The sequence below is a fragment of the Eublepharis macularius genome, chromosome 1, assembly GCF_028583425.1.
Source record: "Eublepharis macularius isolate TG4126 chromosome 1, MPM_Emac_v1.0, whole genome shotgun sequence".
Lineage (NCBI taxonomy): Eukaryota > Metazoa > Chordata > Lepidosauria > Squamata > Eublepharidae > Eublepharis > Eublepharis macularius.
Genome location: NC_072790.1, coordinates 166,990,755 through 167,011,289, shown reverse-complemented (window position 1 = coordinate 167,011,289; position 20,535 = coordinate 166,990,755). Strand labels below are relative to the sequence as shown.

At 45.1% G+C, this 20,535-nt stretch overlaps 2 protein-coding genes across 12 annotated transcripts in view; one reads left to right on the top strand and one right to left on the bottom strand.

Moving 5' to 3' along the window:
• Positions 1–3,385: 3,385 nt before the first annotated feature.
• Positions 3,386–14,236, top strand: LRRC73 (leucine rich repeat containing 73). The gene is made up of 6 exons (XM_054973425.1): positions 3,386–3,991; positions 5,218–5,378; positions 7,727–7,849; positions 9,345–9,445; positions 10,888–11,071; positions 14,123–14,236. The coding sequence occupies exons 1-6, from the start codon at positions 3,720–3,722 to the stop codon at positions 14,191–14,193; spliced, it is 912 nt and encodes a 303-aa protein (XP_054829400.1). The 5' UTR covers positions 3,386–3,719; the 3' UTR covers positions 14,194–14,236.
• Positions 14,237–16,106: 1,870 nt separating this feature from the next.
• Positions 16,107–20,535, bottom strand: part of TJAP1 (tight junction associated protein 1) — a 56,982-nt gene continuing 52,553 nt past the window's right edge. For all 11 annotated transcript variants that reach the window (XM_054977179.1, XM_054977221.1, XM_054977154.1 and 8 more), the window contains one exon: positions 16,107–19,975. In XM_054977179.1, coding sequence (XP_054833154.1) covers positions 18,653–19,975 — 1,323 coding nt within the window. In that variant the 3' untranslated portion in view covers positions 16,107–18,652. The remainder of the gene's footprint in view (positions 19,976–20,535) is intronic.

Sequence of the window (20,535 nt, the reverse complement as noted above, 5' to 3'; positions counted from 1 at the left end):
CAGGACTCTGTAGGTCAGAAGCCAAGAGTCAAGTGGCAGACCCCCACCCCCACACTTTGAAACCAACCTTCATGGTAGGACTGAAACCACCACCAAATGGGGTTTCCAAGTCCTGACCTCAAAGGATGGTCCAGAAGGATACTACGATCAATTGTATTGAAAACCAACAAGAGGTTCAGGCAAATTAACAGTCGCACTCTCCTGTCCATCTCCCAGCACAGATCATCCATGAGGGAGAACAAGGCTGTTTCAGTCCCGTAATGAGGCATGGAACCATATTGGAATGGATCCAAATAATCTGCTTCATTGAAGAATCCCTGAAGATGCCTAGCCACCACTTGTTCAGTCACCTTGCTCAAGAGTGATAAATTTGAAACTGGGAAGTAGTTATTCCACTCTCCCAGTTCCAGCGTAGGCTTCTTTAGGAGTAGACACATCACTGCCCTTTCTAAGGCAGGGGCAACGACCTCCTCTCTCAAAAAGACTTTCTCCTAGACCCAGCCTACCAGCCCCTGCATCCACGAGGGACAAGGATCATAAAAGCAGATATGAACCCAAGATAGTATGATTCCAAGAATCCTATCCATATCCTCAGATGAAATTATTATAGAGTCCAGACTGGAACAGATGCAAGAGATTTTATCTGCAAAGTGTGGAGTAAAATGATTGCAGCAGGCTGCAGAATAGTTCACCTCTGACCACCCAAAGGACAGGTCTACATTGTGTGGACAGAATACTGGCAACAAATATTGTATCTTTGCTGCCATTACCACCATGGAGTAGGTTTTTAAATAAGCTCTAGCCTGTGCCTTATTGGATTTATCATGAGTCCTCCCCCACTGTTACTCTAGCCTGTCTCCCTTGTTCTTTCATTATCTGTAGACCCTTAGTAGCTGTCCAGGCTCTTAGAACTGAGAGGGCACCTAGTATGATCGTGCTAGATGCTAGGTCATGTCCTGATTCCAAAAGTCAACTAGGGCATTGACAGGACCACTGGCCATGCCATTTAAAACCAGTTGTTGATTCATATTAATCGATCCTGCAGAGTCTTGGTATCCCTGGTATAACCCCCAGCAGGTAGTGATCTGTTTATGACAAGGGGACCATTTGCAATGCCTCCACCTTCAGATCACCTTGTTCTTGTCCAGAGCAGAACATCAGGCCAAGAGTACGACCCACACAGTGTGTGAGGCCTGCTATTATCTGAGACAGGCCCATGGTTGTTATGGAGACCATGAAATCTTGAGCTACTCTTGACAAGATAGGCGTGGCATGGATGTTGGTCCCCCAAAGCAACAAGCCTAGGAGTCTTCAACACCACTTCCAAGTCTACCTTCACTATCTCAGGAAGGGAGACAGTTGGGCAGCTTGGTGAGTGGTACACCACCAGAACACCAATCCAGTAATGGCCACAGCGCAATTATTCCACAAAGTTTGTCTCCAAATATATATTCATACATAGGTCTACTATATTAGGTATTCTGGAAAAAGCTTTCGAGGTGTAATGAGAGCAGTGAGAAACAGCCATCTACAAACAAGGTTGACTTTTTAACACACCTGCAGATCTCATAAGCTTGCAGAAAAATGTGAACAAGAAATCTCTAAAAATTACCTGCTGAGAACTGAGCAATACTCCTTGCTCTCACAGAGGCATGTAATATGAAAGCAGCTGAATGTCAAGTGAAGGGGAAAGGAGAGAAAGAAAACAGATAGGGAGGCTGCTTATTTATTTAAAAAAATAGTACCTTGGAAAGTAAAATTTGGGTCGAGAAAAACTGGAAAATATCCCTCCCTATCCCCTGTGATTCCTTATGAGATACCAACTAGTATAGTTCCAAAGTGGCCCGAGAGAGTAATTTTGTTCTTAGTGGGTGTGCTTTTATATTCATGCAATATGAATTGCAGATTTTGACACAGTAAACAAATGTAAAATAAGCCTTGGCTAGAGAGATGTTATCCTTCAGTATAGTATAAGCACCTCCTGGAGAACCTGGTAGTACTGTTGCATATTTATTTATTTACATGATTTATAGTCCACCTTTCTCATTGAGACTCAAGGTGGATTACAGTGTAGTTACAGGGGACAAAAAGGGATAGTGTCAAGTTTGTTGTGAATTATTTCTTGTGTTCCAGGGTCGAACTCTGCTATTCAATTCAAGTCCTGGCTTTAAGGTCTTGCCTTATCTCTAGTTGCATTGCGGCCTAAGTGTTCCTTCTCAGTTATTCGTCTGTCAGAGAAATAGTATCACTGTGGCTTTGTGGAAGAAACATCTTCTTCGGGAGAATGTGCTAGGCAGTCCTGGGGGACAGTGTGGCTTCCAGGACATGAGACTGGATTACCCTCCCCCCTACCCATGATAGCACCCTTCTGTTCTCCTTGGTCCCAGCCCTCGATTCAGCACCAGAGGAAGGTCAAGAGAAGGGCCTCCTCTGAGCACCTACGGAGCGCTTCCTCCCCACTTTGGGTGGGGCTTCCAGGCGACATGGAGCCCCGCCGCCTTAGCACTGCCTAGGGATGGAGCAAAGTCGCTTCCTGTAAAGCCAGGCGGAGGACTGCGGGAGGCCTCCGCCCGCGCAACGCCCGCCGGCCTCAGCCTCTCCTCCTGGCGTGGCAGCTGGGCTCTCGCAAGGGGAAGGCAGGGCAGCGTTCCCAGGACTGCAGGCAGAGAGGCAGGGAGGTGATAGCCGCGTGGCCCGGCTTGGCAGAAGGCGGAGGCTGCAGTGCCGGGCCGTGACCATAGGAACCGGCGCAGCGCCAAACAAAGCCGGAGCTTTCCTCCAAAGCTCAGAGGAGGGAGGAGACAGAGCAGCCCGGAGCCCGCAGCAGCGGCGCTGCAGACTCCTACCCGCCGGCATCATGCACTGGCCGCTGCAGCAGGAGCCGCCAGGGCAGTAGCAGAGGCGCGGCAGCCGAAGGAACGGCGCGGAGCCCGCTGCTGTCGGGGCCGCGGCAGGTCCTTCCTCCGAGCTCGCCGCTACCGCCAGGAGAACGCCGTCGGAGCAGGTGCAGCGGCAAGACTGGAGCCAGCGATTGCGGAGGAGAGAAGGAGGACGCCGGGGAAGGGGGAAGATACTGGCGTGGAACCGAAGACTGAGATCACAGCAGCCCGCCCGCCCCTTCCCCGGCGGTGCCCCGTGGGTCCGCGTTTGATTTCGCAGCAAGGGGAGTGTGTGCATATCGAACCCCGGAAGGGAACTTCCTAAGCTCTGGATTTACATTTCCTCTTCGCGGTATTTCGCATTCCCTAGCATTCGTCTGCCTGCCTGCCCACTTTCTCTCCTTTATAATCACTCTGGTCTGTTGCTTTCAGCCAGCGTGTTGCTTTCAGCCAGTCTGTCCTGTAGAGATTGTTCTCTGCATGCTTTAATCTGGATTTGCACAGAATTTACCTTTATTCATAGAAGTTTCTAAGCGGATACAGTTTGCTCAATACAGAAAGCAGCGCTAAGGAGCACCTATTTGAACTGTACAGTGGCTTGATCCGAATAGCACGTCCAACAACTGGTGTTTAAACTGGGCTAAATAGCAGCCTGGCCTTCAGTTTTCTTTGCAATGGATTGCACAACCGTAACTTAGTTGAACTCTGTTTTTACCTCTGCTCATCTGATTTTCAAAGAAACCCTGCTTTGCTTGGATTGCACAGTTTGCGCCTGCACAAATCCAAATTCTCACAGCAGCTCTTGCAATTTAGCTGCTGAGTGTTTGCTTGCTTACAAAGATGTTACCAGGATCTATCCAGATCTCTGGGGAGACTTTATCAAGTGCTGAGATTCGGGATATCTGTGAGAGCCTACGGGAAAACTCCATTAAACTGCTATCACTCCGGGGCTGTCAGTTGTCTGACCGAGATTTCGGGCGCATCTGCAGGGGGGTAGCAGAGTCTCACTCCTTGGCTCAACTCAATCTTAACTTGGGCATTGTCTCTAATATCAACCGGGTCAAGCAGTTGGCAGAAGCCCTGAAGACCAATCGGTCTGTCCAGTCTTTGTTGTGAGTAGTAACTCCAGGGGTGCCAGAACTCACTCTGATGATGAAATTCCTAATGGTGGGGTTTACAAAACTATTTAGGATAGCACTCATGAGTATAACACCCTGCAAACATTTTGCTCACATAACTAAAAGGTTTTAAAGGGTTAAAGTGGTGCTTTTAATCCAAAATTATGATTGTGATAGGCTATAGAATAATTCACTTAGAATACACAAACCACAGATTAATACTTAAGTATGAGAGTTATTCCATAAATCTCCTCTCATAAAGTAGGAAGCAGTTAATTGTTTTTGTTTCTAGCTTTATTTGTCAGGCAAACTAAAGGGAAACCAATCTGTGTTGTAGGAAGAAGTTACTAAATTGTGTTGATGATGTGTCCTAAAATGTAAAGTAGTAATTCTAATTTTTGTCTTCTATTATGTTTTACCAGATCAACTAGGGAAACCTTAAATTTGCCACCAAGATGGTTTTGGTGGCCAAGGGCAGTCTACATAAAGCAATCTGTGTGTAAATCCCCCACCCACCTCTCCATGGATTCTGCCCCAAATCCTGTGCCCTGTAGCTACTCAAGTGCTTATGCCCAGTCTGTCTGGATATCACTGCTGCTTGAAGATGGAATATCCTCTTTATCAGAGAAAAGTACATTCATGATATTTGCTGTTTTAGGTTGAAGGTGAGGGGGACAGCTGTATACCTGAGCTCTTCCAGAGGGATAATTTTTTTAGTATCCTGTAGCAAGAACAAGAGAGACAAACAAATACTTTGTGGTCTAAACTTTATGGCCCAGAGCCTGCCAAGGAAAATATTTCTAATAGATGGCCTTGTGCATCATGTTAAATGGGCTTTGGACATGTCATTTTCTCATCCCTGTAAGCAGACAAAGGGCATTTACACACAGACTTATTGCTGTGTGTCAGCTTCTAAACTGTATTATTTTATCCCAAAGAGAGACCGAATCTGCCTCATTCCACCACGCTACCCCTACACACAGTCCAGCCCACTTCAGTTATGGCAGCAAATTTCTGTTTCTCTGAGGTTTCCTTCTCTGCTTCAAAGACTGTTCATGCAAATAGCCAACAAATGTAGTTTTGTTGCATTTTGCCTTGGGATTAATTATCTTCCATCTTTTTTACAGCATTTGTTGATTCTTGATCAAGTTGGAGGACCTCAGCAGCAACCTGAACTCCAAGGAAGTCGTTTGTAATTCCTGATATTTCTTTTCATGCAGCCTCCATGGGAGTCCCCTGACAGATGCTGGCCTGGCTCTCCTCAACCCAGCACTCTCCACTCACCCCTCACTCGTGGCCTTGGATTTGGGAGACTGCATGCTTGGTGATGAAGGTATTAACCTGATCTGTGGGCTTCTCCCTCCTGATGGCGCCAAGTCTGGTGAGTAAGAGAGACTGTGTAGAGGTTTGGAGGTGGCTCGGGGCTTCATAGGGGCTTCAGAGTCCTCTTTCTTTTAGCCGGGTATATGAGCATTTCCCAAAGAAATCGTGTCTCCCTACTGAAGTCACTCTTACTAAGATGAGAATAACTCATTGCCTTATTATGGAACTCACTAGTGCACTTTCCCACAAATTCAGTGTGGGGATCTATACTCTTTAGTGAGTAATGTATATTTTTGCAATTTCATCACCTTGGAGACCTATTTGAGTGGAAAGGCAGCATACAAATGTTTTAAATAAAATACATAAAATACACAGTTGATAGGGTGATGCAATGGCATCCATGGGTGCCATTCAGGAATATAACTGCGAGTTCTTTTGCTGAAGGAATACTCTTGTGTACATTTCAAGGCAAAAGTGTTTCGTGTGAATATTGGAGACCAGCAGGATGGATGACACTCTGGCTCTGGCACAGAAGCCTTTCCCCCCTTACCATTGTGTCTTGATTCTCTCCAAGTAATCTATGTCTGGCTCCAGGCATGGGGCAACTTCATATTTAGTACTTTCCCATTCTTGATTTATTATTTTAAATTCACATCCCACTACAATCAGAAGATTAAAATATGAAAAGTGTGTATATGTTCCGTTGGATTTGAGACTTCAGACTGTTAAGAACATTCCGACCTGTCCCTGTCTAGTCATCCTCTTCTCTCAGAGGCCAGCCTGCCTTCTGCGTGTTCCTATATTTGTGATATGTGTGTATCCACTTGAGAAAGGTATCAGATAATCATGCTCAGTGTGGGCAGGCGGCATCTGTTTCAGGCAGTATTCTATCAGAAAATTTTCTCTATTATTGCTAGGCAAACCATTTTATTGTCACTATTGTGGTGTGGGATATTATTCATTATTATATGATCCCCCTCTTTGCTGTGGTTATCATACAGTCAATTCACACAATACTTTTTTTGGCTTCATAATCAGTACAAACTGTTGCCACATACATGCACGTGGACAAATGTAATGTATGAACCAAGCAGAGAGCAGCAGTTTCAGTGTTTGCTGGAGCTGGAAAAAGTGCCCCACTGCTATGATGGAAATAGAAAAATATCAGATTCTGAGTGTGCACAAGATGACAGTTCAAATTAGTTTTCCTTTTATACATTATAACCACCCCTTTTGTACACATAGTCAAAGTGTCTACAGAGTGGTTAATAGAATGGACTGGAAAGGACCAGTTGTACTATTAGACAGGAAGACGGGGCGGCTCAGGGGGCAGATTTGGGGTTCTAATGGTCGGTTATTGTTTTATTTTTACCATCAGGGAGCACCATTTAGACTCTGTTCCTGGGCCACCAAAATGCTTATAGGGCATCTCTTCATCTCTGGCATCAGATAAAGGGAGCATATTGACTCAGCTTATACCATGAAAATCTTGTTGGCCTTTAAGGTGCTGCTGGACTTGAATCTTTCTGTTCTGCTATTAAAAACTTGAATTTATTTTACTCCTCTCTTTTAATATTTCAGGAATAAAATACAATAAAATATATTATTGTAAGAACAGTCCTGTGAACAAAAAAAATCCTACCTTTTTACTGTGCTCTAAGCACCCTGGCTGGTTGAACTAAAGAGTGATCAAAATGTGTTAAGGGATTAATCAAAGAGTGATGGGTACTTTTGAGAACAAGTATAAAATACACATTGGTGATTGTAATCCATATCCACATAATCCACTGGAAATAACCAACAGCTTTACTGAAACATAAACTTTCATAGGCTAGAGACAACTCCAACAGATAAATGAAGAGAATTCTGTCAGACCATATATATGCACAAAGGGGGAAAATGTGAACAGTGGGTTAAAATGTCATGGTACAGTTTGTGACATGTATCTGATTTATGTATTTACATCATTTATATCCTGCCTTTCTCCTCCTTGGGGATCCAAAGAGGTTTACACTGTTCTCCTTTCCTCCATTTTATGCTTACAACCACCACCTTGTGAGATGGGTGAGGCTGTCAAGGTGTGACTGGTCCAAGGTCACTCAGTGAGCTTCCATGGCTGACTGGAGGTTCAACCCTGGGTCTCCCAGGTTGTAGTCCAACACTGGCTGTCAGTGATTTCAGTGGGCTCTAGCCCATGACATCTTACGTTTTAATAAGTCTTTATGGCACAGCAAGCCACCTTTTTATTTTAACAGACTAACACAGCTATCTCTCTGGAATTTGTAACCCACATGCATGATTTTGCAGGCATAATGAGACAGGATTTTGTATTGATTAGTCCTCAGTGAGAGGGAGAGCTTGTGACTACGGTCCTCTAGGTTCATTTGGCTTCTCTGTTACTCATAGGTTTGAAGGAGCTGACCCTCAGTGCAAATCCTGGCATCACAGCTAAAGGATGGGGGCACCTGGCTATTGCAGTGGCTCACAGTTCCCAGGTGCGAGTGTTGAACTTGGACTACAATCCACTGGGTGAGAGACGTGCAGACACATGGGCTTTTCTTCTTTTATTTATGAATGGTTTTTTTGTTGCTGCATTGATACCAGCTACTTTAACGCAACATTTTACCTGGAGCTCTGGCTCTCCTCAGCAGGCCCACATGGAGGGGTATTGTGTCTGCATGGCTCAGGCCAAACTAGATGTGACAATGTCCTTGTGGCCAACATGAGGACACCACTGCCATTTTTAAGTAATTTAAAAATGCTATGCAGGCCTAATCATGACTGGGCCCACAGTGCTGCGCTCTTCTCTCCCCTCCTCCTCATGCCTTTTCAAGTACTGAAACATCCACAGAGCTCATGAGGCAGTTTCAGCACTTGATAAATGTCAGGGGAAGCACCTCAGCCTCACAGCATTTTAAAATGACTTTGAAGTGTTGCTCTCATCCTTGTGGTGGCCACAAGGATGCCGTCACATCTAGTTTGCCCCTCAGTAAATCCCTCCTGCTTGGATTTGGCTGTGTAGCTGGCGGCACTTCAGATAGAACCAAGTTTCAATTTTTAAAAGAAGAATATCTAAAGAACTGGCTGCTGCAGAACCCTTTATTTAAAATATATATATTTTAAAACATTTATCCACCATATTTTATCATGGAGAAGACTCACCACCAGTCTTGCTCAGTAGAGAGAGCTTCTTAAAAACTTAACGAGAGCATTTCAAGTGTGAGCCATTAAGATTGTGACCAACTCCTCCTCTTTAAAAATATAAGAGTCTTTGTTTTAGACATTTTCTTTCCACTCCTGTTCACATTCCTCTAGGTGTCCTGGTTATTGAACCTAGTAGCCATAACATGCTCCTTCCCCCATCTTTAAAATACAGTGGAGAGAAGAGGAGCCCAGAAGTGGTTTCTATGGAAACCAGCCCTCTCTGCAGCTGCACTGGTGAAGCAAAATTGGCAGTGGGAGAAACAGAAACTAGACCAGGCAGCTCTCTTCTCCCCATCCCGCCTCAGGGAGACAAATGCAAGCAGCACCTCCGCACACCCCACCTGCACCTGCCTTTTCACTGTTTGAGGCATTTCTTTGCTCTGCCTCTCTTCCGTCAAGTCTTACCTTGTACAATGAGAGGTGCAAAGGCTTAAGCCTGCTGGAAGCCATGCCTTCTGGCCCAGAAACCTTGCCTCCTAACTTTAGAGGAAGCTGCCTGTTTACTCTGCAATAAGGGAAAGTCATTCTGCCTATGTGCAGAGGAATGATTGTTTTCTCAACCAGTCTGTATCCAGGAGAAAAACAAGTGTTGAAAACTGAATAAGTTCCCCTCTCTTGTTTTCTTTTTGAAAGAACTACTGGGCCTTTACCTTGTAGAAATTCAGTAAGATGCACTTCTTCAGCAAGAACAGTGATGGGAGAAGCTGCTGAAGGCAAAACGCTATCCAATAAGCTTTGGCTGCTGTGCTGCCTGGAATTGGATGCCTGGGCCAAGGCCTGCTAGAGATCTGCTGACCTCTCATGGCTTTCTGCTCCCTAGGTGACCAGATAGCAGGGATGCTGGCTGTTTCTGTGGCATCCAGCCGCACCTTAGAGGTTCTGGACTTGGAAGGAACAGGACTTACCAACCAATCAGCCATGGTAAGGAGAGCATGGTCTTTTGTTGCTTTCATTTCCTCTTCCAGGTCAGCATACTAGGTTATCAAAGGACCTGTGCTCTGATTGGATTGGAACCACCATAGCATTTCCTAAGATGGAAGGACTTCTGCCATGAAGAATGGTTTTTGTAGCTCTCCTCTCCCATGGCAGGCCAAAGTGCACCCCCATATCCTGTTCGGGGGGGGGGCTCTCCAAAGAACAGGAACTTGGGGCATTCAGGCTGTTGCAGGAGTAGGAAGGTACAAAAGTTGCAGTGAAATGTCACGCTCTATCTAGCTCACTATGCATACAATGTTTATCTTTCTGGATCAGAAAGATTTCACTGCTGAGAATTTTGGACTGAGCTTTCCTTCTTTTGAAGTGCCAGAGATTGCTGCAACTATAGAAAATAAGGCATTAGTCTGGGGCACTACTATTCCAATGGCTAAGAACATTTTCTCTAGAGTGGGGGATATGCAGATGTGCCTTATTGCTCAGAGTTCAATCTCATTACTATACTTAGGATCTAGAGCAAATAGGATGGTGGCTCTGCAGGCTTAATCCAGACATTACAAACAAAGCAGAGTTTGTAGCAAACATGAACCTGGTTAATTGTTGGGGTTTCACACTCCCTTCCTTGTGTGTACCAACATGATTTGAGTATAGGAGTGACATTTATTTACATACACACAATAGAAAGTTGTTTGTCCTATGACACCTCTGGTGGACCTCAGATGCCTCCTGCTGTGCCCAATTCACTTGTCTAATGAGCGCCTAGAGATTTCAGTAAGGGTATATGCCAGTTTAGGTCAGCATAAGGGGTGAACTTTCAAATTATCTGATGCTGTAAATGTTCTTTTTTTTTTGTCTCACAAACTCCGTGCAGCTTTTTCTTGTGGTCCTTAATAGCTATTAATGTTTATTTCCAGCCAAGCTTTTCATCTCTCTTGTTTTGTTTCATTCAACAAATTGAATCCAGTTATGAGGTAACTTCTGGCGCTCATGGGTTGACTTCCAGAAGTGGGAAATGCTGGTATTGACTACCCACCTAAATTTTTCAGAGATAACCTGTTGGGAACTGAAAACAGAGATCACAGATGGTACAACTATAGTTAATAGAGACATGGATTTCTTTGGTGGTGTCAACCAGGCCTGCTGTAAGTTTGCCACAGTTCCTAGCACTATAATAGCTTTACTTTATTGGTTTTATTTATACTTCTCATTACTTTATATGATGCTTTTAGAGAGATTTAAAGCTGTATCACTATACAGTTGGAAAGAGACTTTTTATCAAAAAAGATGTTAGAAGCAGAATTCTGAGGCATAAAGGTACAGAAGTTTGGAAGAGAGTATAAAGCAGATGCACATCCCTTTAGATTCACCTTTTTTTGTTCCTCTAAGTTGGGCTTCTTCTACAGCTGCCTTTTGGGTTTCATTCTATTCAGATTTTGCTGGACATGGTGGAAAACTACCCCACAGCCTTGCGGACACTGATCTTGGCAGAGAACAATATCAGTCCAGAACTGCAGCAGCAGATCTCTGATCTCCTCTCTGATGGTGAGGAAGAGGAGGAGAATGAGACTCGAGAAGTAATGGCCAGAGAGAAGAACTCGTGGATCTGCCAGAGCAGTAAGATCTCTGGGATATCTCTAGAGGATGAAAGGAAATGAGAAATGGGAAGTGGGCAAGAAAGGGGAAATTCAAGAGAAAACATAGTTCAGGTTGATGTGTGGGATTTTGTGTAATCCAAGGTCACAGAATTGTACCTCTGCAGTATTTACTTTGTACCCCATGGAAGGTTTTTGACTTTTAAAATTTTAAATATTTTAATTGTAAATATTTTAAAAAGTAGTTACAAGCTAGGCAGGGTCAGCCCTGATTAGTACTTGGAGGGGAGACCACCAAGGAAGTCCAAGGTTGCTATGCTGAGGTAATGGCAAACCACCTCTGAACATCTCTTGCCTGGAAAACCCCAGCAGGAGTCACCATAAATCAGCTGCAGCTTGATGACTCTTGACACCCGGACTGTTAAATATAAAGTTGCTTTATACTGAATTAAACCTATGGTCCATCTAGCCTCTTTGCTACTACTGCAGTAATGACTTGAGCAACAGCAGCAAGGGACAGAGGCTGCCCCCTCTCCCTCCCCGAACCACTGCCCTGGCTGCTCCTGTCTGGTCTCTCTGTAACCACAGTAGCAACTGAAGAGGGGGGGAGGGGAGTGCCACGCAGCCTCTTGGCTTGATTTCCACGTGGCTCTATTTGTCTCACTTCTGCCTTATTACCACCAGGCTACAGCTGCATGGGAAGGACACAGCAGATATGATCAAGTGTTTCACGTGCTCCTCCTTTCCACCCACAGCTATCCTCCCTTGGTTCAACACTTGCCCCTGCCACCACAACAAACACCTCACAGGTTACACAGGTAGAAGGTGATATGAATATAGGGGATAGGGGGCATCCTTCACTTTTGTCCAGGACCCCAGGATCACTAAGACTGCCCCTGACTTGAAGCTGAGATGATCTCTACATGTACTCTATTACCATGCCCATGGCCCTTCCCTCAAAAAGATATAAACACTTCTAATGCAATCTGAAATCTTTTGTTTGGCATTAAGTTCCTTGACAACATTAAACAAGAACCACATCCAGCACCTTGTGCTGAATTAAATCCAGGTGTTTTTGGAACATACTCCACAGTTAAAATATAAGATAAAACCTAGGAGTAGAACTGATAGAGCCTGCCTGAGCAAAAATTCAGAAAGCACCCAGCTATTTTTGATGCAATCATAAAAACCAGTCAGTCATTGGTTTGGGGGATTCAAAATATATCTAAAATAAATATTCTTGTAATGAAGTCCTTCCTCTTTGGAGAAGTATTTATTAGTCTCATGTGCCTATAAGGTAGAGAACTACTCCATGCAGCAAGGGTATTAAGAAATAACTAGACAAAGGTATCCCCAGACCATGAACAGAACTGAGACTTAAGATTTGACTACTAGGTCCATCTTTGAATGATATCTTTTGGCAAAGGAGAAGATGTGATGTATGATACATGAATTATAAAACAGTAGTTACCATGTCCCTAAAGAAGAACAGATACTTTGATTATGAAGCAACTGTTTCCTTGGTTACAGTGCAAGATAGACTGGTTCTTTGTGCAGTCATACATAAATTGTACAGCAGCACAGTTGCCCACGGCAACAGCACATACCAGTTCCACAAAAAGACCCAAACTTAGGTGTTCATGATTTGAGAACGTTAACTCTGATCTTTATGAGGATGATTCACCTGTCCCCACTTACTTCCCTGAAGGTGTATCATTTTATGCTTCCTTTACAGCCTGGCCTCCAACGTAGTGCCCATAGGTGCCATGGCATCTGCTAATACCTTTTGCAGCCTAGGCTGAGGGTGAGGAGGGGGGAAGAGAGCATGGCGACAAACTCAGACCCACACACACGAGATGGGATTAAAACTGGCCACAGCTTTATTGAATACACCATGAAAAGGAGCATTGCCAATGCATATGGGTTGGATCCCAAACATCAGCTGATCCGCCTGCCAGCCAATGACCCTCACCCCCCCCAGACCTCCGCTGGGGGGGGGAACCAAGGTGTGACATTAAGGGGGGAGATTACGTGCATCTACACCCCCTGCATGATTCCCCTGCCACCTGGGAGTGAGTATGCTCTGGCAGCCCCTGAGCTGGGCATGCACCTCCTAACTCACTCCAAGATTCCTTATGGGAATCTCCTTACTGGGGAGCCAGGGCATGCAGGCCCTGCCTCCCCCCAAAAGGAATTCCATCTAAAACAGACCGCCCAACAAAACTGTGAGAAAGAAATTAAGCAAAACAACAAAAACAGAGGGAGAGGTGGGTGGGCTTCGCTGACTAGAGCAAAGTGCCAGGAGGCCAGGCAGCAGCTTCTTAAATACTTGGCTGGCAGACCAGAGAGAAGACTGCCTCTCTGAGGTCTGGTGTCCATCCCCCCCAGCTTGGCCTACAATAGGCCAGCCGGAATTTCAAAATTGATTGGCTCGCAATCAAATTTGATTGGCCCTGATAGGCTGGCCAGAATTTCAAATTTGATTGGCTTGCAGGCTCCCCCGGGCAACTGGGCGAGCCCACAAGATGGCTGCCGCCATGCTCCGACCTCTTCCGCAACCAACAGCAGCAACCTGGCCCCCAGGTGAATCCGGTGGCCAACGTTCCTGGTACCTGCCAAGCATTTTTATTAAGTGGGCAAGGCCAGGTGGGGCTTTTGCCTAGCAGGGTTTCAGCTGGCCACTGGAGATCTGATCGGCTGTTCAGATTTTTAAAAATTGCATTGGCAGCCAGCTTCATCCGCAGCACAAGGATCTTCATTGCATATCTGACAATAAGCTGTGTGTAAGCAAGAAAATATTTTTAAACAATATTAAAAAGGCATGCTGTTTGGCAATCTCTACCTGAAACGCTGAAGAACTATTACTAAGAATTATGCATAACTTCGTTTCCTAACATTTTGTGGTTGTCTCTACCTCCTGCAGCAATAATTTTCTGGGTGCAGTCACCACCCTGTGTCAGAATTCCAAAGGTGCCCATGGGCCCAAAAAGGTTAGGGACTCCTGCTTTACAGCTTTGCCCTTTGTAGCCTGTGTACAGACTTCAGTTGAAATTCTCTTTTATTCACTTTGCAGATTCCAGTTCCCAGATGGTCTTGGTAACATCAGGCCTTGGAGAAAGTCTACTAGCAGAAACAGAGATGTGAACACGAAATCCCAGGTGCCTCTAATGAAAAAACATTTTCATGTTATGTGGGAAGGTGTGTGTAGACTTGTGCATTCAGAGTTATTACGTGTGAACACGTATTATGGGGTGTGTACATTTGCAACAGAGTGCATGTACCAGGCAGAGGTGTGTGTGAAATCTTCTACTCATATGTGCAATTGCCATGCCTGCCATGAATGTCTTATTGAAGTCACCTTTTAGCTCTACCAATGGGACCTGAAATAAGTTGATCGTTACATAAACGTGTAACCCACCACCTGTTAGTTGCTTGTGATTGTCTACTGTATTTTTAAGCTCACACCACCCATTTTTGATTGGTCTTTGGGAGGCTGTATTTATTCAGATATGTATATTTATGTATAACAGATACTCTTTTTATTGCTTGTAACAGTGTCTTGAGTAGGATTTTATAAAGTTCACAGAAACAACAGCTGTGGCTGAAAGAGGGCTTCTCATTTCCAAACATACAAGGGGCAGAGAACTTTAGCAGGGGAAGAGCAGGCAGCTGAGAGCCTCATATTGAATGTACAGTAACTCTTTATTTTGTGCTGTATCACCAACATACTAAGAGAGCATGGCTTGGCACCTGTGATAGTCAGATTAATGAAAAGACCAGCTTCCCTTTAACGTGAGCTGATCTGTACCACATCATAGTCATTCTTGAACTAACCTTTATCAGTTCTGAAGTCCAGCAAGCAACTGCCACAAACAGGCTGTGCTTGATAGTTCTAATAATGCAACAGGATAGAGATAAACTGATGAGAAGTAGCAAGCAGACAGAATCCCAACAATAAAAATCTCATGTAAACATTATACAGTTGGTGCTCTTTAGAGGAAACAATACTAAATTTATCTTTAGAGGATGAAGTTATTCAGTGTACTGTTTTTGCTTATACTGGTCTACCTAAGAGACCTCTTAGATGAGTTCTGCCGACCAGGTTTTCTGGCATTTTGTAGCCCAAGGTATGTACACTTTTACACATGCACACTCCTCTCTACCTTAAAGGAAGCTGATTTTATTTTAGAAGACCATGGCAGATTTTTTTTAACAATCCAAGGACTGCTTTTAAGTGTTTCCACAGCAGATGGAAGGTATATATCGACTCCGTTCACTGGCTAGGGCAGACTCTTTTTGATTGGACATTCATGCACTTATCATTTTCAACCAAAAGAAGCTTTAGGAGTAACAGGATTAGAACACTAGGCTTAATCTCAAAGCTAAACTGAAATTTATCTTAATGGCTCAAGGAAGAACTCAATATTCCTCTCCACCTTAGTATATCAAAAATGGGTTCAGATGAAATGTGTGGCATAATTATGCCAAAATTTCATACATGCTGGTTCATTATAGTTAAGCAGCAAGATCACAGTTCACTGCCTCCTGGCATTCTTGTAAAATGTAGCACAACTTAAGCTGCATAATAAGTTGCAGTCTTACTGCTTGCCTACACAGTACATCAGAGCATGACAGGACTGTCACCATGGTGTAGCTTCACCCCCTAGATCCTTTCTTGGAATTGAAAGCCACTAGGAGGCAGCAGTGTCCTACAGTTTCCAGTAAGGACTTTCTGGCAACCACCCATTGCTCCTAATTTGTACAACAGCATACAACTAGGAGGGAAGATGATCACACTACTGTTCATATTTTAATTGCTAGTAGGCACAACTCTTCCTTCCACTGGTATGCGAGTTGTTTTTGCATACTGCATAATCCAAGTAATACGATAGCAACAGAAAGGACTGCATTTTCCCAGGTCCAAGATACTGCACTTCAATGGCTTGGAAAATGTGATAACCCTGCAACAGAAGGGCAGTTTTTACAAAAGACTGGAAGACTGTGCACTTGTGGCGTGTTCCTAAGAATCTCACAGCTTAACTTGAAAAATAGACACATACTTTTAAAATAGTTTTATTTCTTGCTTTAAAATATACATCATCAGTTTGAAAATCTCAGAAAAAAACATTAGTCACAGATTAACAGTCTTGAGTTGGGACACTGTGAAATGTGGGGCAGCTAAAAAAGGCAATTCAAGCTCCCCAGAGAACTAATACTGCCAAAGACAAGCAAAATACAAAGGGCTGCATCACAGAGCTGCACAAGCACTTTAGAAGGAAGGCTGCATCTCTTTGCAGGCTTCACTACCACCCAGTCCCACGTGAAATAAATGGCACATCTGAAATGCACTCATGAGTATTCCCCCCTCCCCTTCCCAGACTTTATGCTTAACATGATTAAAGGCAAATAGAAGATCTGTGTCAAGCAACACTGGTGTACCTGCCAGTTTCCTACTGCCTTTAAATGCAGGTGTGTAGCCATCTGTGGAAGAGAGAACTGGGCTCTGGACTCATGAAGTTCCATCCTAACTAAGCAGCTGGCTGACAAGGGCTCAAATTCTACATGGTACGAGTAACTCAGCATTGTTTCTGCCCAATAGAAACTCCATCTGGGAATCCACCAAGCAGCTCTAAAGCTTTCACCTCCAGCACCACACACACAGAGACAAAAGAAAACTGCACAGGGCTGGGGCAGGAAGAAATGTCAGCCTGAATCCTGCCCTTTACCGAGCAAAGTCTCCCTCCCCACCACCACTTACAAAAATTAAAATACTGCAGTAGCAACAGTGGCTGAGCAGAACAAGCAATTGCCAGCTGTGGGGAGTCAGATCATTAAAGGTTAAGAATCAAGTAAGCTAAAGGAAGAGTGTCCATCTTTAGCACCAATTTATTAGCATAGCTAACCGAAAATATATGGAGTCACACCCCAACACATGATTAAAGAACCAATTAACAAGGCCACATCCAGTTTGCTATGGCCAGAAAGCCTAACACATGGCAGACCCTTGCTAGGTCTGGAGAGGAGCGAAGGATAGCATAAGCCCTGTAGCCAAAGGATTGTAGGTGATTTAGGGAGGGTTGTTGGTCCTGTGAAGCTACACGCTGGCTTCCTTAGCAGCTTTTGGCTGCTTTGCTGGTGTTTGCAAGGGAAAGAACTCCCTGCGTTGTGGAGAAAGGCTTTAGAGTGCTCCTCTCGAGGAAGATCATATGGTCTTCATTCAAACAGAAAGAACTGGCAAGATAAATTAGGTTCAGTAATCTAGTCACCTCACTGGTTGCATCCTCTTGTTTAAAATCCAAGAGACAATAAGCTAAAAAGCTTGGTATTTCGAAAGAAAAGCCAAATGCTATAAATCTCCCCCTCCTCCCAACACTTCAGCTGTGTGTGTATACACATACGGAAGAAAAAAAGCTGCAAAGGAAACAGCAACACAACTGAACATGCAGAAAAGATGAACAAGAGCAAAAAAAAATCAGACCTTGGATAAGGCCTTGGGAAGGCACTAGTGTAAATCTGGATTCCAGTGCAAGATAGGGATGCTCATCCTCATCAGCCTTCTACAAGGAGGCAAAGAAGAACTTGCATCTCTTTCTGTGCCAATGGTGGAGAAACTATGGTTTGGCCATAGACTGAGATGACCCTACCTTGTACAGCACATATGCTGTCTTATCCTCACTGCAAGTTCTCTGCTCATTTACAAAGGACAAGGAGAGCACATCTTATGAGCCAAAAACAAAACAAAGTAAATGAAAGAGCATATATCACCTAACACCACTCAAACAGGAGAGACCAGCCAAGTAAGAACCAACATGAGAACTGCAAAGACCAACACACACAAGCTACTCTGTTAAGCAATCTAGCACATCCTTTCTGAATGATGCAGCAGGGCAGCTCCAGCTCTAGTCTAGCAGGGGGCCCTTACATTCCCCCAGCACATTGTTCTTCAAGTGTCAGCAAGTGTCTCACTCAGCTGAGGACATAAGCAGTAAAGTATCTGTATAAGTGATCTCTGCATATTGTCTACTCTGCTCAGACACACATCCACACAGCAGCCAGAAGAAACAAACATTAATTCAGCAAAATAAAAGCTAATTCAGCAAAATAAAAGCTAATGGACAAACAACACACAGCTAGATACCCCCACATGTGGAAATGTTTGTGCCTCACACCCTGCTTTTACATGGTGGGTTGGTGGAAGATTCAGACAAGAAAAAAAAAGGACATGTGCCCATTTCGGGGCACAGGCTGAAAAGGTGGGAGGTGTCCAAGGAGTGTAACTCATGATCCAGAGACAATATAAAAACTGGGAGAGGACTGTGAAGGCAGAATACAACTTTAAAAGAATGGGAATGAGTGCAAAGTGAGCTGTGAACACCAGCACAGAGCCATAAGCTGGCGTAAACCAGAGTGTTTTATTCTGGTGCTGCAGGAGAACTAATCTCCGTTCTTCATAGGTATTAAAAATACAATAAATATATAAAAATGGCCTGGAATTCCTGGGCAGGAGCCCCATGATGGTGATCCTTTCAACTCCAGGCAGAGCCCTTGGGCAAGGGATGGACCGCTGCACATGGATGCCCCAGGCCGGTCTTCCTCCCTACCCTCAGTTGAGCAAGTTGCCCTGTTCCTGGGCCTGCGTCAGGCTGTCTTTGCGATGGAGGTGATGAACTCCCATTCTCTTGGGACTGCGGTGGGGGCGGCTTGTAAGAGGCTTGCTCTTGCACTCCCTGCTTTGTTCAGAGGTGGCTTCTTGGCTGTTTTCCTTGTTTCCCTGGAGCAGCATCTCCCGTTCTTCAGCTGGGCTCCCAGGTGAGTCTCTGTCTACACAGTCCTTGTGCTTCTCTGGTGAAGATGAACTGGGAAGCTCTACCAGCCCCTCATTGCCACTCCCTTGCAGCAATTTATGGACCTCATCCTGGGAGAAGTCTGTACCATAGTCAGACGACAAGTGGCTCCGGCGAGCCCGGGACTCTGTGCTGTCTGTGTCCACACTTGACTCTCTACTCATTGTCCAGCTGCAGCTCTGTACCGACTCCTCACCATCCGAGTAAGCAGAAGCTGCCCGCCCTAATTCCTGCATGGAACGGCTAAAGCGTTTCTGGAGCTCCTGGGCTGTGTCACGGCTGAAGGAAGTACGGTTAACCAGCACCTGCTCTGTTGTAGGGGGAGCCTTGTCCACAAACATTCTCTGCCAGTTAGCTAGCAGGTCCTCCTCAGAGCTGGCTGAACTAGCAAAAGTGCTGGGAACCTCGGGGGGACTGCTGAAGGGGCTGCTCTGTGAGGAACCATGCACTTGGCTCACTTGTGGGGATGGCTGATAGGAGCAACTGGAGGTGGAGCGCTGGCCTTCTGAAGCAGGGCTACTGGGAAGGGTTCGCTGCTTGTCACAGTTTTCCTCCTCCCCCTGAACCAGGCTCAAAGAGATAGCCTGACGCGTGGCATAGGTACAGTTAGGCAGAGGGCTGTTTTTGGGGATCCTCACCTTGTCCTCTGAGAACTCAATCACTTTGCGTCCTGGGTACAAAGGGTGTGGAGGGGGCGGGGTGGGATACGGGCTCAATTTCTCAAATGTCGGCACCTCTCCAGGTAGGCTCTCCAAGCTGCTCTGTGGCTTGCAACCCCCATTCTGTTGTCTCCCTCCTTCCACTTCCTCTTTCCCAGACTGCCCTGAGCTAGGACAGGCATCAGGTAGAGCTCCACTCATATCTACATGCACAAAGACATCTTCAGCAACAGGGCAGCTGCCGCTGCCAGATTTGGCGGAGTTCAGCACTAGTGACTCAGGTTTCTCCAGGACTCTGGCAATGACTGAGGTTGGCACAATGTCAGATGGGGCCAAGGTGTGCAGTGCTTCCTGGCCAGGACACGAGGACTCCTGAGTACTATGCAGGTGCTTACTGACCATGTCTTGCAGCTCATAGGGAAGCTAGGATGGAGGAGACAGGAAAGTTACACTTGAACTTAGACAGTGGCTCGGAGACAGCAAGCTCATAGGTTGGAACAAGTACATGAAGCAATAGGTGGAACGCACAGCTAAGCCCAAACCAAACTCTTTGTTTTGGCATACCATTAAAGAGCTTCTCTAATCAACCTACAAATACAGAGACACAAAATTTCTTTCCCAGTAACAGAGAAACTTGGATTACTCCCTTGGCTACTGATCTGACAAGCAAGACCCATTTAGGAGAAATGCATATGCACCAGCTTGAGCATAAGACGTTTGCTGGTACACATTAGGACAGCATAGTGCTATTGATTGGTGGAAAAAAATTAGCTGGTGGTTGCACTGATCAAAGTGAACAACTCCCTCTACTAGTATCTGCAGTTTCCTGGGAGCATGTAGCAATTGCAATCCACCATCTTGGCAGGAGGATCAATTACCATCCTAATACTTTCTGACTTTGGAAACAGAAGACAGACACTCCAGCATCTCTGAGCCCACTCCAAACTGGTTACAGCAAGGAAGGAATAGCAGGAGTTGGCACA

Bases quoted from the DNA above. Each gene is read 5' to 3' on its own strand.
- LRRC73 (XM_054973425.1), top strand. From the start codon at position 3,720: ATGTTACCAGGATCTATCCAGATCTCTGGGGAGACTTTATCAAGTGCT. The intron at 3,992-5,217 runs GTGAGTAGTAAC...CTTTTCATGCAG, and splicing joins CGGTCTGTCCAGTCTTTGTT to CCTCCATGGGAGTCCCCTGA. The intron at 5,379-7,726 runs GTGAGTAAGAGA...TGTTACTCATAG, and splicing joins TCCTGATGGCGCCAAGTCTG to GTTTGAAGGAGCTGACCCTC.